Below are 14,977 nucleotides of genomic sequence, written 5' to 3' on the forward strand. Positions count from 1 at the left end.
CAAAAGAAGCCCGGCCCCCGCCCGCCCGCGCCCGCCCGCTCCGCCTCCTCCCCGCGGACGAGGATGTGAGGAGCAGACGCAGCCACAGCCGCCCGCAGCGCCGCCGCTTCTCCTGTTCCCCAGCGCCTCCTGGCCGGATGTTTCCAGAGAACTTGGCCGAGGGGGAGCCGCGGATGAGAGGATGTGAGTGACGCCGGGCCGCGGGCGGGCGGCGGGGTTTGCCGGGTGCGGTGACGCCGCTGGGAACTCGACGTGGCCGGGTGGCAGGAAATCGAGGCTTGGCAGCTGCGGGGCGGCGGGAGCCGGGCTTCTGGACCCGACCGGGGTGCGGATCCCGCACGACCCTCGCCCCGGCCTCTCGCGGGCACTCCGGAGGGAGTCCGGGGTCTCCGGGGGGCGGGGGGCGCGGCTCAGAGGTAGACTGTGGGGACTGACCTGGCGGGGCTGCGCGCCAGGGGTCCCACAACAGGACCCCAGGAGGCCTGTGCCGGCCTGTCCCTACGCCAGGGGCCCTGCTGCCCCTTTAGCAACGGTGAGGGAAATTGAGGCCAGAGGGCTGCCAGGCACCTTTCAGAAGCTCCCTGACCTGGTCTGAGCCCCATGCTTTCAGGAAGGGCTGGGCACCTACCCCCGCTGTCCCTGGGAGCGGACCTGGGGCACCCAGCGCCGCCCAGCGCCTGCCGCGCTATTTATTGGGTTTGAGGTGTCAACCTCCCAGGGTCGGGCCAGCCCTGGGCCCGGGCCCCTCCCACTCCGCACCTCCTCCCGCTCCCTGCCTTCCCCCTGGCCTAACTGACGCGTTTGCCTGGGTTCTCTTGGCCCAGGCTGGGGAAATATAAATAAACGCAGGCTCCATCGCCAGGTTCTGGAAGCAGCAGCTGCTGCTGCTGCGGGCGCAGGGAAAGGTCAGGGGCTGAGTTACACTTGATCCCAGGCCCCCCCACCCCCACCCCCGGCCTGTCCTTGAGGAACCCAGGGAGCTCTGGAGAGCCACGTGGCCTCCGTGGCTGCTGCAGGCTGGCATTGGCCTGTGTGCTCAGTGTCACCCCTGCTGTGGAGCTCAGAGGGGTGTCCTGAGCAACCTCCCAGTCCTGGGCTCCGGGTGAGGCGGTGTGACTCCAAGCCCTGGTGTGCCCCATGCTGGGGACAGGAAAGGAACTCTGCCTGGACACCCCGACTAGTCCGTGGTGGCTGTGCAGACGGTGGTCTCCTGGCCACTGTGGGCAGTTTGCGTGTCTGCCGCTCTGCTGTTGGGGCATCTGGGGCGGCCGCTGACCTTGCTTGAATGAATGGACGGTGAGACAGAGCGAGCGCCTCACCCACGCCCTGCCCGGGGCAGCCCCAGCCCGCTCGGCTCCGCTTGGTTCGAGGAAAATGGCCTGCGACGTGGTTACGGGAAATCTTTCATTAAAGCCATTAGCCGTGCACTCTCCGGGGCTCCAGGCCCCGCCTTCCCAGCAACGTGATTCAGCCTTCGGGCTCCATCCCCACCAGCAGGCCGCCCAAGGCCTTAGCAAAGGGAGCTGGCCCCACCTGCGGGCCACCTGGCCGCCGGGTCCCACTGCCCAGGCCTCGAGCCCCCACCCCGGTGCTGCCTGATTCTCTGCCTTAGACAGGAGGGGGGCGGGGTGCCCCTGGGCTGAGCTGAGGGGAGTCCGCGGCCCAGATGGGTGTGGGGTGCCGTCCACCACCTCTGGGGTCTGAGGCCTCACAGCCACCCAACCAGGATGGGGGTCCCCGAGTCCGGTGTGGGCCTCCAGTTGTCCGAAGGGAGCTTTGGTCCTGGTGGTGCCCCAGGAGCCCAGGTCCCACACCAGCGCCCGTCCCGCCCTCCGCCCTCTGTGGTCCAGCCCCGCTCCCTGGGCCATCGTGTGGCCGGAACGCAGCCTCATCTCTAAGCCCTGTGCAGTTGGCCAGTGTCAGGGCTGGGGTCAGCAGCTATCCTGCCGGGTGGAGGGGGCAGCTGGCCAGGCGGCCCAGTGTGTCCAGGGCCCAGATAGTGGCCCTGGTGAGGGTCCCTCTGCCTGTCATCCTGCTTGTTCCTGGGGCAGGCTTTTCCCTTCCACCCCAGCACGGAGCCGGGTGACCGGGAGCTGGACCCCAGGGCCGAACCCCCCGCCGTCCCTGCCTCCCTGGCCACGGGGCTCAGGACCCAGCCCCCGTGAGCTCTAGTCTGCGTGCGTCCCCCAGGGCCTGGCCTTGCCGGCGTCCTCACGCTGTCCCCGCCCGCAGGCCTCCTGGAGCACGGCCGGAACTGGTCGGCCATCGCCCGCATGGTGGGTTCCAAGACCGTGTCGCAGTGTAAGAACTTCTACTTCAACTACAAGAAGCGGCAGAACCTCGATGACATCCTGCAGCAGCACAAGCTGAAGATGGTGAGTCCCCCGGCCCCACGCGCCCGCCCTCAGGTCCCAGTGCCCAGGGCTGCCTCTGACGGGATGACGGCCCCCCCGGGCCCCCCACGCCTGCCCGCCCGCACCAGCAGCTCAGGTCGTGGTGGGCCCGGCTCTGACTCAGCCAGGAATCCTGGCCGTCAGCGGCTTGGAATGAAGACTCTCGGCAGACGAGCACGCAGCTCCCGCCCCGCCTCGCGGGTCAGGGCCACGGGAGAAGCATGGCTGGGGAGCGGGGCCTCGCCCTGCCGGGCTGAGCCGGAGTGGAGCGGTCTGCCTGGAAGCCGGCTTCTGCACAGCGGCTGCTGGGGGCTGGGGACCGCCTTGGGTAGGCCACGCTGCGGCCTGTGCGTGTCCTGTCTCCCCTCTTCCCTCCTTCCGGATCTCATTTCCTGTGACGCACTTGAGTGCACCCTTGCACAGCTGGGAAACTGAGGCTTAACCAGGCCCCTGAGTGGCTGAGTAGAGGCGCGAGCCCGACTGTGCCCAGCGACCGCCTGGCCACCGCCCGCATCAGCCTGCGTTTAAAGCTGTGCGGCGCATTCTCAAAGGCAGTGCTGGCCCGGCCTTGCGCAGCCCGCGGAGGCCCGGGGAAGGCGTGCGTGTCACACAGCATGCAGCGGCAGCCCGGGACAGGCTGGCCCTGTGAGCACTCACCCAGCTCCATGCAGAGGTCAAGGCACCTTCTGGCCGTGTGTATGACTGGCTGCTGGTGGCCCTGGCCCAGGGGCAGCTGACTATGTCCCTGCATCCCAGCAATGGCAGTTGAGGGCGGAGGACCAGGGCTCCACCAGGGTGATGAGCAGGGTGGGGGTGAGCCTCAGCCTGCCCCTTTGCCCTGTGTGACCTCTGGCAGTGGCTTCTGCCTGTGTGCCTCAGTTTCTCCATCTGAGCAAAGAGCAGTGTCCTCAGCCACACGAGGCCACACAGGGGAGAAACTCAGACCTGCATGGGGCACTGCCTGCCACCCAGTCTCTGCCACTTTGAGGTTCACAGCCCCCTCTTTTTCTTGGGGTGTGGTGGGCCCCCACCACTATCATGTGTGGCAACAGCTACGTGGGTGATGAGTTGACCGACAGAGGCACTCAGGAGACCTGGGTGAGGATCTGGGCTTGGCCGCCCTGTGCCTCAGTTTCTCTGCCTGTGAAATGGGGGTAACATTAGCACCTGCCTTGAAGGGCCGATGTGTACAAGGTCCTTAGAATGGGCAGCTGATTGCCAGTGCCATGCAGTGAGAGCCACAACGGTGCCCAAGGCAGCCTGATGCCTGGCAGTGTGGCAAGGGTGTTAGGGTGGGTGGGTGGGTGCGTCGGTTCATTCACTCATTCACGCATTTATTCAGGCACAAGTGCCCCCCTTGCGTCCTCCTGCCGTCCCTGTTGGGCTCCTGCTGTGTCTGTAGGGGCGAGGCCGGTGTCCAGAGGGCAGGGATGTAGGGGTCCCCCTGGGCACTGCTGCCCTGGACTTCGGGAGCCACTGGAGGCTTTAGAGAGCAGGGGTCTCCCGCCGGGGCCCAGCCCACGTGGTGTCCCTGAGCAGTGGCTCAGTGTGGGACACGCCGGGCTGGCCGGGAAGGTGGCCCTGTGCCCGCGGGGGCTCTCGGGTGGTGGTTGCGTGGCTGGAAGCCCAGCGGTGGCGTGGCTGGGAGACGTGGGGGCTGGGGTGCCGTCCAGGGCTGTGCGGCTGGGTCTCACTGCACGGAACTCTAGGGGCAGGTGGACGCCGAGGGCCACAGAGAAACGGGGAGCAGAGGCTGGGCCCCCGGGAGGTTGGCTGTCACCAGGCTGTTTGGTGCTGGGCTGAACACGGGCTCGCCTGGCTTGCAGGTGGGCGGCAGGGAAACCCCTGAGCTCAGGGACCCCTGAGGGGAAGGGCAGGTCCCCAAAGGCGTGGCAGCCCTCCTCCCCCGGTGCGGGAAGGAGGGGACAGAGGGTCAGCAGCATGCCCTCCCACCTCGCACGGGCCTGGCCCCAGTGTGTCCCCTGTGGCGTCAGCAGGAAGCAGGGCCGTGCAGCCGGGCAGGGCACGCCCGGGCTTATGTAACATTTGGCACCAGGTCCTCCGAGGCCGCCCCCCCTCCTGTGGACGAAGGTTCCCCTCGCATCTGCGGTCCAGGCCCTGGGGCTCCGCTTCCGGCCACCAGACTCCGTCCCGCTCAGCCCTGCCCCCCGCCCCGTCGGTTCTCCCTGGGCCCCAGCCACCTGGGGCAGCAGAGGCGCCCCTCGCCCCTGGGCTGTGTGGTTGGAGGCAGGTGTCTCGTCTCTCTGTCCTTACCTGTGAGGTGCAGGCTGCCTGAAAGCACCTGGTCTGAGCCTGGTCACGTCCAGGCGTGCTGGGAGCACAGCCAAGAGCAGGCAGGCGCTGGCCCGGGTCCAGTGCGGGAGGCGAGGCCCCGAGCCCAGCACCCGGCGGTAAAGCCTGGCTGCGGTGGGCACAGGAGGGGCTTCGCTGGTGTCCTAAGGATGGGCACGCGGGTCCACGGGGTGCTCAGTAAGCCACTCTGCAAACCCTGTCAGCCTCTGTTGGGCCCAGGATGCCGTGTTGCGGTCTGAAGGCCTCCTCGTGCCAGAGGAGCGAGGGCGCCGGGTGCCAGGCGGGAGGGCAAGGCTTTGCGCTGCGGGACTCTTCTCCACACCCCGGCTTGCTGGCACCTCCAGGCCTTTGTACATGCAGCTGTCACCCCCCAAGCTCTCTGTCTGTCCAGGACCCCCTGCACTGTCCTGCCCCTTCATGGGTCTGAGCACCCCAGAGACCCCTTTGAGAGTCTGCGTTACACATGGGGGCACTCTGCGAGGTGTGGGGGTGTCAGGGCGACCCCTGGGCCGCACGCTTCCCCGCTGATGGGCAGTGGCAGTCGGGGCCTCCAGGACTTATCTTAGCCCCGGCTAAACATAGCCACCTGTGTGCTGGTCCCTGAGGCCAGGCCCGGCCACGGGGAGTCCCCGGACAGGCGGCCCAGACCTGGCACTCACCCCTGCCGTCCTGTGCCCAGGAGAAGGAGAGGAACGCTCGGAGGAAGAAGAAGAAAGCGCCAGCCACGGCCAGCGAGGAGGCCTCCTTCCCACCCGTGGTGGAGGACGAGGAGATGGAGGCCTCGGGTGCCAGTGGGAACGAGGAGGAGATGGCTGAGGAGGTGGAAGGTGAGGGCAGGTCGCAGGGGCAGCGACTGGGTTGCGGGAGGGGACCTCCTGGCTCTGTTCCCCGACACACCTGGCCTCCCCTCGCCAAGGGAGAGCATCCCCCATGTGGATGGGCAGGAGGACAGTGGCAGCTTCTCCAGGAGCTGGGCCTCTCACCGTCCCGGACCCCGAGTCCACTCCCTGCACCAGTGACCATCGGACTAGGACAGCCTTGCTGACCCCTAGTCTCTTGCAGCACTGAAGATTGAACCTCAGGCCTGAGCCTCGGGCCTTCAGACTGAGTGATCTCCCCAGACCTTTTTTATTTGGAGACAGGATCTCACTAGGTCACCAGGGTGCCCAGGCTGGGCTTGAACTTGTGACCTCCCCCCTTCCTGTCTCAGCCTTGGCTGGGATGCCGGGTGTGCACCCCTGCAGCCTGCCAGGAGTTTACTTCTGAAAATAGTTTTTGACCAGGACTAACTTACCAGTTCACCGGCTTGATCAGAACTGGCCCCCCATCGGCATGCACTGCACACGTGTGAGGACCCCCGTGCCCTGGGCCGGGAGCTGAACAGCACGGTCCTCCCCAACCACACGGGGAGCGAGGCCGGGGCGGCTCTGTCTCGGCTCAGGGCCCAGGTCAGACCCACATTCTGCCTGTCCCCGAGAGTCCTCCTCAGGCGGCTGAGCCGCGTAGACTTGCTGAAGAGAGTGCGGAGATAGTGCCGCCGCCTGGCGACCCCCGCTCCCCGCGTGTAGGGAGTATTGAACCACGTGCGGGAGCTTGTCACCCCGTCCCGCTGGAGCCGGGCCCGGGATGGAGGGCGCACCGGGCACCTCTTCCCCACGCTGGCAATGGGTTGCAGGCGGCCTGAACCAGGCTCTCTGCCCCGGCGACCACTCCAGCCACCTCTGTCCCCACCTTGTCCCGGAGGAGGCTGACGGTGCCCCTGTCCCAACCCCGTAGCCAGTGTCCCTGCCTCTGTCCGTGTTCGCCCTCCAGGCCCCTGTGCATGGTGAGGGTGGACACCAGATGGACGGGCCATGCCGGCCATGGGGTGTCCGCAGCCTGGTCCTCACTTCCGGGGCAGACGGATGGTTGGGCCCTCAGCTGCCGTCACCCGAGTCGGGGTGGGTACCTGGGCCCATTACGGCCTCCTCACCTGCCGTGGGTCCCCCTGGCCGTGTGGCCGGGCCAGGTGATAGGGTCACACCGGTCTCATAAGGGTCACACACCTGGGAAGAAGGAGCAGGCTAGGCTGGTCTCACAGCTGAGGCTGCTGTGCCCATCTCGTGGTTGAGGAAACTGAGGCTGGGGCAGGACAATCACTGTCACAGGCAGGGGCGAGGGTGGTCACTGCATGTGGCAGGGATGGAGAGTCGCAGCCGTGGGCTGCCACGTGTCAGTCCCTCTGGGTGGCCACTGCAGCCGAGCTGTCCCACGTAACTGTCCGCATCCTGTCTGCCCGGGGCACCCGGGATCAGACCAGGTGGCCGAGGCCCTGTGGCCGTGAGGGAACGGTGAGGACGCTGCCCACAAGGCCTCTACCTTTCTCGTGTCTGGCGGGGTCCCTGTGCTCTGCCCTCGGCTCGCCTCTGTTTGGGGGTGAGGCCGGTGTCCCCAAGTTGTCACAGCCACTGGCCGCCCCCATGCGTCTCCTGAGAGCTGGGTGTCAGCAGCCTGCACCCACGGGACGGGGACTGGATCCTCCCAGGACCCACGTGACTGTCACCAGCAGGGCAGGATGACTGGTGTCCAGGGACGGGGACTTCCAGGCCTGATGTTTCTGCACCCCTGCTGGGAGCCCTCGGCACCCCACGCCTCATTCCCCATCTGTAAATGGGGTGAGGATTGTCCCCGCTGCGCCCCCTGGTCAGGGGCTCCCCGGCCTCCCGCCTCCTGCTGCTCGGGGCCGCTAACTCCTCTCTGACTTTTTCCAGCCTTGCCGGCCCCTGGGAGCGAGGTCCCCCGCGGGGAATGCAGTGGCCCAGGTATGATCGGGTTGTGGGGGCGGGCAGCTGGGGCTGGCACCTGCAGGTAGCCCCTTCTGGGAGCGCCCTCTGCCTGCGGGAGCTGCCTCTGCACCGCTCCCTGGGCTGTCGCGGCCCCCAGCCTGTGCCCCTTGCCCGTACCGCCTCGTTTCCAGCTGTCCGCATGTCGCAGGCTGAGGGAAACTGAGTCCCAGGGCGAGGACCGAGTGGTGCCCTTGCCCTGGCCAGGGCCCACTTCCCCAAAGCCAAGCAGCCCCCAGCAGCCGGCAGCGGGTGTGCAAGCCAAGGGGGTGCGGTGGGTGGGTCCCCTTGGTGGGGACGACGGTGGCGCGAGGCCCTCGCTGCCCGCTCCGTGTCCTCTGCCCTGCGAGGCAGGGCCAGGGTCCTCTCTGCCTTGTAGACAGGGAATCAAGCCAGCGATGGCCTGCACGTCTCTCCCTCTGCAGCTGTTTAGGGCAGCACCGGGGCGAGGCCCAGGAGAGTGGGGACCCCAGACCGGACCCTGCCCAGCCACCCCGGACTGGCCCCAGGGGCATGGCCTTGGGAACCCACTAGCTGTTGCCCTGCAGGGCACCCTGGGGGCAGTGACATGGGCCAGGCCCCTAGAGCTCGGGCAAGGCGCAGGCACCTGGGCCCCAGGCTCTTCGGGGCACATCTGCATTTCTCACTGTCCGCTTCTCCTCCTGCACAGCCGCCGTGAACAACGGCTCCGACACGGAGAGCGTCCCCTCCCCGCGTGCCGCCGATGTCGCCAAGGAGCCGGGGCCCAACGGACCCAAGCCCCTGCCCACCGCAGGCCCGGACGGGCCGCCCGCCCCGCCGCCCACGCCGCCACCGGACGATGCCCCTGCTCCTGCGGAGTCTGCTGCAGGCCCTGAGGCCAGTGGCCACCCCACGTCCCCAGCAGCCCCCGCGTCGCCCGCCGTAGCCCCTGCTGTGGTCCCTAAGGAGGAGGAGGCGGCCGCTGGGGTGCCGCTGGCCGAGGACAGGGAGGAGCAGAAGCCGCCTGCGGCTGAGGAGCTGGCGGGGGCCTCGGTGAAGATGGAGGAGCCCGGGGCCGCCCCCGGTGAGTCGGTCAAGAGCGAGTGCTCGCAGGAGGCAGCCGAGGGGGCCTTGGACAAGGGCAGGGAGGATGACGCCGAGGTTGTGCCCGAGGGCCCGCTCAAGGCCGAGAAGAAGGAGGGCGCTGGTGGCAAAGCCCCGGCCGCCAAGGGCTCAGGCGCCCCCCAGGACAGCGATTCCAGTGCCACTTGCAGCGCCGACGAGGTGGACGAAGCCGAGGGAGGTGACAAGAGCAGGTGAGTGTGGCCAGGCAGCGGCCCTGGTGTTGTCGCCGAGCAGCCCCATCTCGATCCGCACATCCCTGTATCCCAGCGGGAGCCCCGGGGGCCCAGCCCCGCACTTCCCGCCTCGGTGGCTGCCTGCCGTCCTTGACTCGGGGACACGCCATGCTGCCCCCCCATCTGGCTGGACTTCCTTCTGGTAAGGGCACCCGTCGCATCGTGGGGCCACTTGGTCCAGCCTGGCCTCGTCACCCTGGTCAGATGCCCAGTTTCCTAAGTAGACCAGGTTGGGGTCCGAGTCAGGGCTTGGATGGAGAGCCGCAACCTGCCTTCTGCTGGATGGGAGTGGTGGGGGCCAGGGGGCCGAGCGTGGTCGGGGCGGGGCGGCTCTGGTGGCTGCAGGCCCGGTGGCCGGTGGGTCGTGTTTGTGGAGCCTTCGGTTCCTGAGATGCCGACTGGAATTTGCCCTCCGACACCGGCCGGCTGAGCGTTGGCCAGAGTGGCACGGTCAGGAGATGGTTCACTTGTGCCAGGATGACGGTGGAGCTGCTGTGGGTGTGGCCCTGGGGACGGGAAAGCTGCAGACTGGAGACTCGGGGTGCTTGGTCACCTGGTGGCCAGGCCAGCTCCTCCAGCCACAGCTGTCGGGGACAGCGGGCCATGGGTCCTCCTGTGAGATGCCGGCCAGGTGACCCCACGCCAGCCTGTTCGGGCGTCTTCCTTTCTTCCTGTCTTGCTTGGTGTGGGCCCCTGCCCTGGCCTGGCAGCGCTGGGTTTTAACTGTTTTTGCCGGGATGCTCAGAAACGCCAACCCGTGCTGGCCTGACTCGGCACCGGTGTGGGTGCTTGGGGGCAGAGCTCACATCTGGAAGGGCCTCACATCTGGACTGCCGGCGGGCTGTTTTCCAATGGGGCAGGAGTCACCTTGTTTTGACTCTTAACAGCGTGCTGTGTTTGCTCTGCGGGCGGAGCCCTTGCTGTTTGCGAATCTGCCTCGGGCCACGCCGAAGTGGGAGGTCCTGGGTCCAGATTAGTCCGGATCTTCCTGGGGCCCGTGTTCCCTCGAGGGAGATGACCTCTGTGGCTGGGATCCCTGGGGACCACCATCTGTGGGACTCGCCCGGCGTGTGGCCCTTGGGTGCACAGAGGCCGGGCCCGCAGGTTTTTCAGGGTCCCGACTTTCTCAGCTTCTCAAAGCCCGGCGAGCACAGCTCAGAAACAGGGTCAGAGCGTGGCCAGCGAGGCGCGTGTGGCTGAGGAGCTGGCCCACCCCGTCCCGCGGGCCAGGGGTCTTGGGGAGAAGCGTCCTGCCCTGGTAGCAAGCGGGCTGAGCCCATGGGCAGCTGTGCTGCCTCCCAGGGTCTATGGCGAGGGTGAGGGGTACTGCCTGGAATCGGGGCCGCTCGGGCCGGGCCTGGTGCCTGCAGCATCCGCCCTCTCCCCAGAATCCCCGGCCAGGGCCCGTCCTTCCTCCCAGCTGGGTCTGACGTGTGTCCACCCTGTCCTGATGTCCAGCATGAGGCCCCCAGGGAGCACAGCCCTGGGCTGGGAGTCAGGACACCTGGCCGCCGCGCCCTGCCTGACCGGGCCAGTCCCCGCCCTGGGGACCCGCCTCGTCCTCTCGGGGAACAGGGCTGGACTCGGGCTGACCTCCTCCTGGCGGACAGCCCGCCACCCCCTCCCTGCACCGGCTGCGACTGCGCAGGGCCAGGCGGGCGTCAGGGGACGCAGGCGAGATGCGTCAGAGAGCGCCCCAGGACGGGTGGGCCCCTGCAACCCCAGGGCCTGGCCGCCCGCCCGCGGCCCCCTTTCCAGCCCACGGCCCCCGCCCCGTGAACTCTGCGCCTGGGACGACGCAAGACGGGGCTAGCCAGGCCGCCACCCGGACGGCTCCAGGGGAGAGGGTGGCCCGCTCCTGCCCCCCAGGCAGCGCTGCCCAGGCTGTCTTGGCAGGCGCCCAGAGATAGAGGCTTGATTGTGGGTCCCCTGGCCACCTGCCCTGCCCCACTTCCCAGAGAAGCGGCCTCCACCTTCCCAGCAGGCGGCCTTGGGAAAGTCCCTTCCCAGCCTCAGTTGTCCCATCAGCGAGGTGGGCGAGGACCCCCGCCCCCGCCCTCTGCCGGTGCCTGGCTGGTTCTCAGCGTAAGTGAGGTATAAGCAGGGAGTGCCAGCTGGGCCAGGCACATGGGTGCCAACGGGAGATCTGCGGTCCCCTCTTGGCCATGCCCCCCACCGTGGGGCCTCCGTGTCCCTTTCCCCAGCGAGGAAACGGAGGAGCACTTAACCGGGGAAAGTGACCCTGCCGCGTGGGGGTGGGCGGCAGCCCAGGCCTCTCGGTCACCGGCGCCGTGCCAGGCCCCGCCAGCCCCTCCCCTCGGCCTCCGGAGAGGAAAATAAAAGCTGCTGTCTTCCCGGGAACAAAGGCGAGGGAGGGAGAGAGGGCGGGCCGGCCGGGGCTCCGCAGAGGCCGGGGCCCAGCTGGGCTCTGAGTGCCACCTCCTCTGCCCTCAGCTTCCTCAGCCGCTGTGCCGCGCGGGACTTCCGCCTTGTGGGCCTGGGCTTTGCACCCAGACCCTTGTAGTGACCCTCGAGGGGCCTGGCTGGGACCAGAGGCCTCTTGTTCCCTGTCATGTGTTGCCCCAGGCCTCTCGTGCTCCCATCCATGGTGGGGGCAGTCACAAAAGAGAGGCCTAGCTAGGCACTATGGCACACACCTGCAATCCCAGCACTCAGGAGGCTGAGGCAGGAAGATTCCTACGCCAAGGCAGCGTGGCATAGAGTGAGACCGCATTAGAGAGGCAGTCCTTGACCCTCCCCACCCCCTGCCAAGTTGACTGTCCCCCTGCCTCGGGGAGGAGCCCCGGGGAAACAGAGGCAGGAGAGAGCACCCAGACCCTGTGTCAACAGCCCCAGCTCCCGGTAGGTGTGGGGTGACGCTGCCGTGTTTTAAACGTATTATAAAAATAGACTTCGTGTCTCTGTGGAAGTGTATTTACACACAGACACTAGCTTGAATCTCAACTTGGAAATTTGTGTTTTAGTGTTTTTGCGCTTTTACACACATAGAAAACAGAGCGCATTGCTATTTTTACCGTTCATAGAAAATACAGCTGCTCCGCGGAGCCCTTGGTTTGCTGGCCGTGCCTCTCCCTGCATGGCGCGGCGGGTTTGGGGCTGGCACCGCGCACTCACCGCGGACCGTGAGCCGTGTGCGTCCCCCTTGCCTGTCTGGCGTGTCTCATTTGGGAGAGCGCCTGTGTCAAGGACAACTTCCTTTTCTCGGTTTATCCAGTGTGGCAAATGGAACCCAGGGCCTCCTTCTCTTTTCTAAAAGTCTTTTTTCTTTTCTTTTTTTCTTTCTTTTTTTTTTAAAGACCGGATCTCACTGTGTAGTCCAGGCTGGCCTCGAACTCGTGGCAATCCTCCTGCCTCAGCCTCTCCGGTGCTGGGGTTACAGTTGCGTACCACCATGCCTGGCTCTTGCTCTGTATTTCTACTTTGGGTTTCTCATGTAAGAGAAACAAGGTGATACTTAAGTTCGTGTGTCTGATTTATTTCACTTAATGTTATGGTCTCAAGGTGTACCCGTTTTCCTACAAATGACTCAAATTTATTCTTCTTCATGGTGTATAAGCACCACATTTTCTGTTTGTTCACTTGTTGATGGACACATAGACCGCTTCCAAGATTTAGCTCTTATGAGTTGTGCTGCTGTAGGAATGGGTGTGGATGTGTCCTTGCACTGTAATATGATGTCTTTAGCTCTTTCAGGAAGATACCCAGACAGGGAATAGTTGTGTCAAATGGAAGGTTTAGTTTTAGTCTTTTGAGGAATCTCCATACTGACTTCCGTAGTGTATGTCCTGGCTTACGGTCCCACCAACAATGTAGAAGTGTCCTTTCCCCCCACAGCCTTGCCAGCATTTGTCACTATTTCATTGCTGGGTGATGGCCATTCTTTCTGGGCTGAGGGGGAATCTCAGTGTTGTTTTAATTTGCATTTCTGTAATGGCCAGAGATGCTGAGCATTTCTTCAGGTATTTATTTGCTATTTATACTTCTTCTGGAAGTATGTATTCATTTCAGTTGCCCATTTTTTGATTGGATCTTTATTTTGGAGGGGGTGTCATTTTTTTGAATTGTTTTGTTTTGTTTTTGAGACAGGGTCTCATTTTGTATGCCAGTCTGGCCTCACTTTGAACTCATGGTGATCCTCCTGCCTCAGCCTCCTGAGTGCGGGGATTACAGGCATGCACCACCATGCTTGGCTTTTTTTATATTTTTGATGTGAGGAGTAGCTGGCAAATTTTTTTCCCATTCTCTGGGTTGTTTCTTTGCTCTATTGGCTGTTTATTTTCTATACAGAAGATTTGTTATGATCTCATTTGTTGATCCTTGGTACTGTTTCCTGTACAACCTGGATTCTGTTCAGAAAGTCCTTGCCTATGCCTATGACTTCAAAGGTTTTACCTATTTTATTTTCTATAGGTGAAATGTTTGTTTTAACATTTAGATCTTTGGGGCTGGGGGTTTAGCTCAGCGGCAAAAGCGCCTGCCTGGCACACGCAAGGTCGTGAGTTCGGTTCCCGGTACCGGAGAAAAACCAAAAAAAAAAAAAAAAAATTTAGATCTTTGATCCATTTTGATTTTCATTTTGTGCATGGTGAGTGTTACGAGTCTAGATTCAATCTTCTGCCTGTGGAAAGCCAGTTTTCCTAGCATCATGTATTAAAGAGGCTATCTTCCTTCCAGCATGTTTTTGGCCCCTTCGTCGAAGATCAAATAGTCACATGTGCGTGGACTTGTTTTTGCTCCCTCTATTCTGTTGCTTTGATCCTCAGGTTCTGTTTTTGTGCCAATACCATGTGGTATTTTTTTGATACTTGAAATCAAACTCAGGACCTTGCACTTGCCAGGCAGGTGCTGTGCTACTGAGCTGTATCCTTGGCCCCCTACCATGTTGTTTTAATCACTGTAGTTTTGTAGTAGAATTTTAAGTCCAGGATTGTGATGTCTCCTGCTTTGCTCTTGTTACCCAGGATTGCTTTTGCTATTCTGGTTCCGTATGAATTTCAAGATAGTTTTTTCCAGTTTTGTGGAGAATGCTGTTGGAATTTTGACTGGGATTGCATTAAGTCTACATGTCAGTTTTTGGTTCTGCCTATCCGGGAACACAGGATAGCTTTCCATTTTAATCTTTTTGAGACAGGGTCTCACTATGCAGTTCAGGCTGGCCTTGAATTCACTGTGCAGCCCCTACTGGTGTCGAACTCACAGTGGTCCTCCTGCCTCAGCCTCCTGAGTGTGGGATTACGGGCGTGCACCACCACACCCGCCCAATAGCTTTACACTTTCTGATGCCCTTTTTGATTTTTTTTTTAGAGTACTGTGGTTTTCATTGTAGGGGTCTTTCAGTTCCTTAGTTAGGTTAATTCCTAAGTATTTCATTTTTCTTGGTGCTATTGTGCATGGCATTTTTGCCTAACTTTTTTCTCAGTAGATGCATTATTGGTGTACGAAATGATTTAATTTTTGTGTTGAATTTTGTATCTTGCTACTTTGCCGAATTTGGTTATCAATTCTGTGAGTCATTTGGTGGATTTTTTGGGTCTTCTGTATAGAGGATGATGTCATCTACAGATAACGATACTTTGTCTTTTTCTTTGCTCTATACCTATTCCTTTTCTTTTTCTTGCCTAATTGCTCTGGCTAGTGTCTCAGACTGTGTTGACCAGGAATGGTGACAGTGGACACGTTTGACTTGGTTCTGCTCTTAGAGGGAAGGCTTTGAGTTTTTCCTGATTTAATATGGTGTTGGCAGTGGGTTGGTCAAAGTGGCTTTTACCAGATTGCGATAAGGTTCTTTTATACCTCGTTTCTTTCTTTTTTTTTTTTTTGTATCACGAGTGGATGTTGGATTTTATCGAAGGCTTTTTCTGTGTGTATTGAGGTGATTGTGTGATTTTTTTTTGTCCTTGCTTCTGTTTATGTGATGAATTACATTTATTCATCTGTGTGCGCCGAACCATCCCTGGGATGAAGCCTGCTTGGTCATGGTTTATGATCTTTTCTATGATTTGCTTCACTGTGTTTACCAGTGTCTTGTGGTGGATTTTCACACCCGTATGTGTTAGAGAGATGGGCCTGTGGTTGATCCTCACTGGCTGTGGAACTGAGTGAGTGGAAG

At 62.3% G+C, this 14,977-nt stretch overlaps 1 protein-coding gene across 10 annotated transcripts in view; it reads left to right on the forward strand.

The window, feature by feature from the left end:
- Positions 1-14,977, forward strand: part of Ncor2 (nuclear receptor corepressor 2) — a 104,367-nt gene that overhangs the window by 63,976 nt on the left and 25,414 nt on the right. For all 10 annotated transcript variants that reach the window (XM_013503630.1, XM_013503633.1, XM_013503634.1 and 7 more), the window contains 4 exons: positions 2,233-2,375; positions 5,386-5,533; positions 7,457-7,507; positions 8,199-8,805. In XM_013503630.1, the coding sequence (XP_013359084.1) occupies positions 2,233-2,375; positions 5,386-5,533; positions 7,457-7,507; positions 8,199-8,805 (949 nt within the window). The remainder of the gene's footprint in view (positions 1-2,232; positions 2,376-5,385; positions 5,534-7,456; positions 7,508-8,198; positions 8,806-14,977) is intronic.

The sequence above is a fragment of the Chinchilla lanigera genome, unplaced genomic scaffold, assembly GCF_000276665.1.
Source record: "Chinchilla lanigera isolate Chin_1 unplaced genomic scaffold, ChiLan1.0 scaffold00081, whole genome shotgun sequence".
Classification (NCBI taxonomy): Eukaryota; Metazoa; Chordata; class Mammalia; order Rodentia; family Chinchillidae; genus Chinchilla; species Chinchilla lanigera.